General features: G+C 35.4%; 1 protein-coding gene across 2 annotated transcripts in view; it reads right to left on the bottom strand.

The window, feature by feature from the left end:
• The window catches only part of LOC109862190 (cytochrome P450 4C1-like), a 27722-nt gene that overhangs the window by 19992 nt on the left and 3603 nt on the right, over positions 1 to 4127 (bottom strand). The window contains exons 3-4 of one of the 2 annotated variants that reach the window (XM_020442157.1): positions 1638 to 1740; positions 372 to 1495 (exon numbers count right to left, since the gene is read on the bottom strand). In XM_020442157.1, the coding sequence (XP_020297746.1) occupies positions 1466 to 1495; positions 1638 to 1740 (133 nt within the window). In that variant the 3' untranslated portion in view covers positions 372 to 1465. Of the gene's footprint in view, positions 1 to 371; positions 1496 to 1637; positions 1741 to 4127 lie in introns of those variants that run through there. The other variant, XM_020442156.1, reaches the window with a different exon arrangement.

Below are 4127 nucleotides of genomic sequence, written 5' to 3'. Positions count from 1 at the left end.
GTGGTCGAAATATCGACCACCTACCAGGTTGGGAACTTGTACCGACTAATCCGATAAAATTATACATACATTTCGGGTAAATTAAAAGGTCGATTTGAACCAAAATTTTCCCGTCCTCTAAAGGTTAAGAGCATAAGACAAATATAAAAATAAATTAAAATTTAAAGGAAGAAAGCTGTTGTTATTATATAAAAAGTAAAATGCACTATATATAATAAAATAAAATAGCGATATTAACTGGACAAAAAACATTGTTTACCAATTTTTATATAAAACTAACGATTTATTCATATTTTTTTAATATATAAGATACTTTAAATTTTAATAAATAAACTTTGAAAAAATAGAAAGTTCTATAACATAAAGATATCCAAGAGATGAAAATAAACTCATGTTCTTGCGTCAATTCATAATTTTTTTATATTCGATCGGATATCTGATTGTGAGTTTCGAGTGCAAAAAGATTATAAACTTATAGCAACCAATTTAGGAACGAGTTTATTCTCATCTCTCTCCAATGTCTTTATATATTGTTAAAGTTTATCTATTAAATTTTAAACATTTTGCATATTTGTGCCTTTCAATATTACAAATACATTGCTTTGTAACATTACTGTAGTCTTACATTATAATATTTTTGAAGGCGGACATTTCAACGTTGTCGTAAGCTTGCAGTAACATTGCAGAAATATTTCGCAACTATCACGCAATATTACAATGTTTCTGTAAGATTTCTGCAATGTTACTGCAATCTTTCGGTGCTGTATGGGAATGCAATACAATTTTTACTACCTTTGTAAGTAATACAATCTTTACTTTGTGGCAAAGAGCTGATCTATTGCGACGAGAAACTAACGTTTCTTGTGGTAGTGCCTTCCAAATTAAATCTGTCGTTAGCATTGTATACATTTGTTAATGCATATTTTTCATTACTTAAAAATTTATTAAAGTCTGCTCTAAAGATTTCTTAAGCAGTACTATCTGGTGGAAGTTTTTTTCTACAGATATTCAGTTGTCGGATATCATAACGTGTTTTGAATTTTATTAACCAACCATTGGTAGCTTTAAATGTTGGTTTTCTTTTCAATCTTTCGTTGAATTCTAAAACTTCCTCACGTATCATTCAGATTTATATAAATATAAGTATGCCTTTGTCTCTGTGTCGACGAAACTATTGGAGTACAGCATCGTCTACACTTTTATTTTTTGAATTTGTTAAGCTTTTCCCACTGGTACTAACATTCAAAAAATCTACATGCTGTATATAAATTTTCAATATTACGATTTTGTTTTTTAATGTTACCATGTATTCTTGCAAATTTCGTTGCACTTTTACCACTTTCGAAATCTTTAATTATTTTCTTCTTTGTATTTTGCTTTAATAGTTAGAAATACACGTTTTCGTTTACTTGCCATTGTAATATCGTATTCTGTCCCCTTCATATTAAACTATTATGATTACGATTCAATTGAACAAATACAGGAAAGTATGTACCTATAAATATATTGAATGTAAATATCGCTACAAATCGCTGTTTGGATAGAACGTCCGAATAATAGAATGTTCTGATATTAAACTATTTGGATAATAGAAATTCGGGAGTTTGTACTGTAATCATAAAAAGTATTATACGCACTTTTTCAGTAAATCCGTGTAATGTCTTTAAAGTTTTAGCTTGATTTCTTCCTGTTGGCGATAATGTGAACATCAAATTGACATACAGCCAGGGAGATAGTACTCTGCGTATCGGAATTATATTAAATTTATAGGCATTCTATTGTAACATACTAGAGTCAAAAAAATATCACTTACATTTGAGGATAAACAGAAATAATCATAGCCTTAGAACTGTAGTATCAAGTCCATTTTACAATGTGTGAAATTATATGTATCATATATATACAAAGTGTCTGAAAAATTTTGACACAGCCAAAGTATGAAGATAGATTGAGTCAAACTGATTAAAAAAGTTATTTGCTATTTTGCGAAATTCGCAATAGTTAGTGAAATATAAATTAATAAATGTGAGCCAATGAGCGCGTGGAAAGCGATGGTCCTGACTCTGTACGTGTGCGATTGTCAGTATAAGAAAGATGACTTAAATCATCCAATGTCTTAGAACGAGAGGCGGAGTAAACAAGCGAGCGCAGCGGGTGACTCTGCGGATCTTGCGGTCAGGTCAGAGATGCCAGATTCTGAACACTTGGTAGCATGCGGTAGCATGGAAAAGATGCGCACACAACCTCAGATCGTGTACGTGTGCGCTCGAGACTTCGGGCGCGATCGGGCAGTAGAACGAGACAGAGAAATGACTTTCTGTCTCGCTCTCGCTCGGGCGAGTTGGCGATACGACGTTCAACTCTCAATAACGTCGTAAGCGGCATAAGAAATGTCCGAATTCTCCGGCTCGTTTTTTGACTTTTTTTTATTATAATTAAAAATTGTAGTTATATACATGTATACATAAAATTTATATGTACAAAAAACTGCGTACAAATAAAATAATAAATAAACGTACATATTGGCCAGGAGTGGTAAAGTTATTATTTTAATTGTACGCAGTTTTTCGTACATATAAATTTTATGTATACATACATATAAATACAACTTTTAATTATAATAAAGAAAAGTCAGAGAACAAGCCGGAGAATTTGGACATTTCTTATGCCGCTTACGACGTTATTGAGAGTTGAACGTCGTATCGCCAACTCACCCGAGCGAGAGCGAGACAGAAAGTCATTTCTCTGTTTCTTTCTATTGCCCGATCGCACCCGAAGTCTCGAGCGCACACGTACACGATCTGAGGTTGTGTGCGCATCCCCTCCATGCTACCGCTGCTACCGCATGCTACCAAGTGTTCAGAATCTGGCATCTCTGGGTCAGGTCAGCCGATATTTGGCAGTACATAAGGGAGCGAGAAGTGAGCAGCAGTGATGAAAGATCACTGAACTATAATATAGAACGCGCCTTGCCATTGTGCGAGCTGTCCGCGATAGAGAGCATCACAACTAGGATCTCTGTCTTTGATTCTCCTTCTTACTATTGCACCCCCCTCTACCACACCCCTCTCACTCCAATCTAGCGCTATAAAAAGGGACACCTGATCAAGAGCATCTCAATATCAGGCTGCTCTTTAAACCCTGATGAAGTGAGCTGTAATGTTCACGAAACGTCGGTATAAAAATGACACTAACGCGGTTCAAACCCGAAAAAACATATTTGTATATAAAACAGTTATTTGTACTAAACGTAAAATAGGCTCTGCATCTGCTCAGCACTATCAGCTACCGATTAGATAAGGACAGAAAGGGCTTTTATGCATCTTTCTCTCTCTAAGCCTCTATCGCTTTTTCAGTTCGCTCCCGCACTCTATTTCTTATATCTCTATGGTCAGGACCATTGCTTTCCACGCGCTCATTGACTCACATTTATTAATTTATATTTCATTAACTATTGCGACTTTCGCAAAATGACAAATAACTTTTCTATTCAGTCTGACTCAATCTATCTCTATACTACGGCTGTGTCAAAATTTTTCAGATACCCCGTATATATGTACAGGGTATACAGGGTGTCCGACAATTAGTGTAAAATCTCTCGTAGGCAGGTAGTAGGAGTAAAACTGAGTCGAAAAGACCTGAACCATTTTTTTCTATTACATATAATAAAAGAGTAATTATTGAATAAATCAAGCCTATCAGCGCCGACTTTTAGCCGAACATGTCAGTGAACCACGGGCCTGATGTGCGTGAGCGCTCCGCGCGGCTCACTAGCGTGCGCCCGGCTAAAGGTCGGCGCTGATTGGCTTGATTTATTCAATAATTACTCTTTTATTATATGTAATATAAAAAAGTTGATTCAGGACTTTTCGACTCAGTTTTACTTCTACTCGCCTACGAGAGATTTTTCACTAATTACACAGCCACACAAAAAAAAAAAATTTCTTTGGCCTGGGGATCAGACCATGTTTATTATTTGTTTTTGGGGTCGCTGAATCCGAATCCGAGGTCCATTAAACCCCATCGGGTCGGAGTTCCGCCATAACCTCAAAAAACACCATAATCTGAGCTCGAAACCCATATATAATCTTTTGATTCAAGCCACAAAAACCAATGCTATTGAAAAC

This window comes from Pseudomyrmex gracilis, unplaced genomic scaffold (genome assembly GCF_002006095.1).
Source record: "Pseudomyrmex gracilis isolate BER0280 unplaced genomic scaffold, ASM200609v1 scaffold_1469, whole genome shotgun sequence".
Lineage (NCBI taxonomy): Eukaryota > Metazoa > Arthropoda > Insecta > Hymenoptera > Formicidae > Pseudomyrmex > Pseudomyrmex gracilis.
This window is presented reverse-complemented; position numbering and strand designations above follow the sequence as displayed.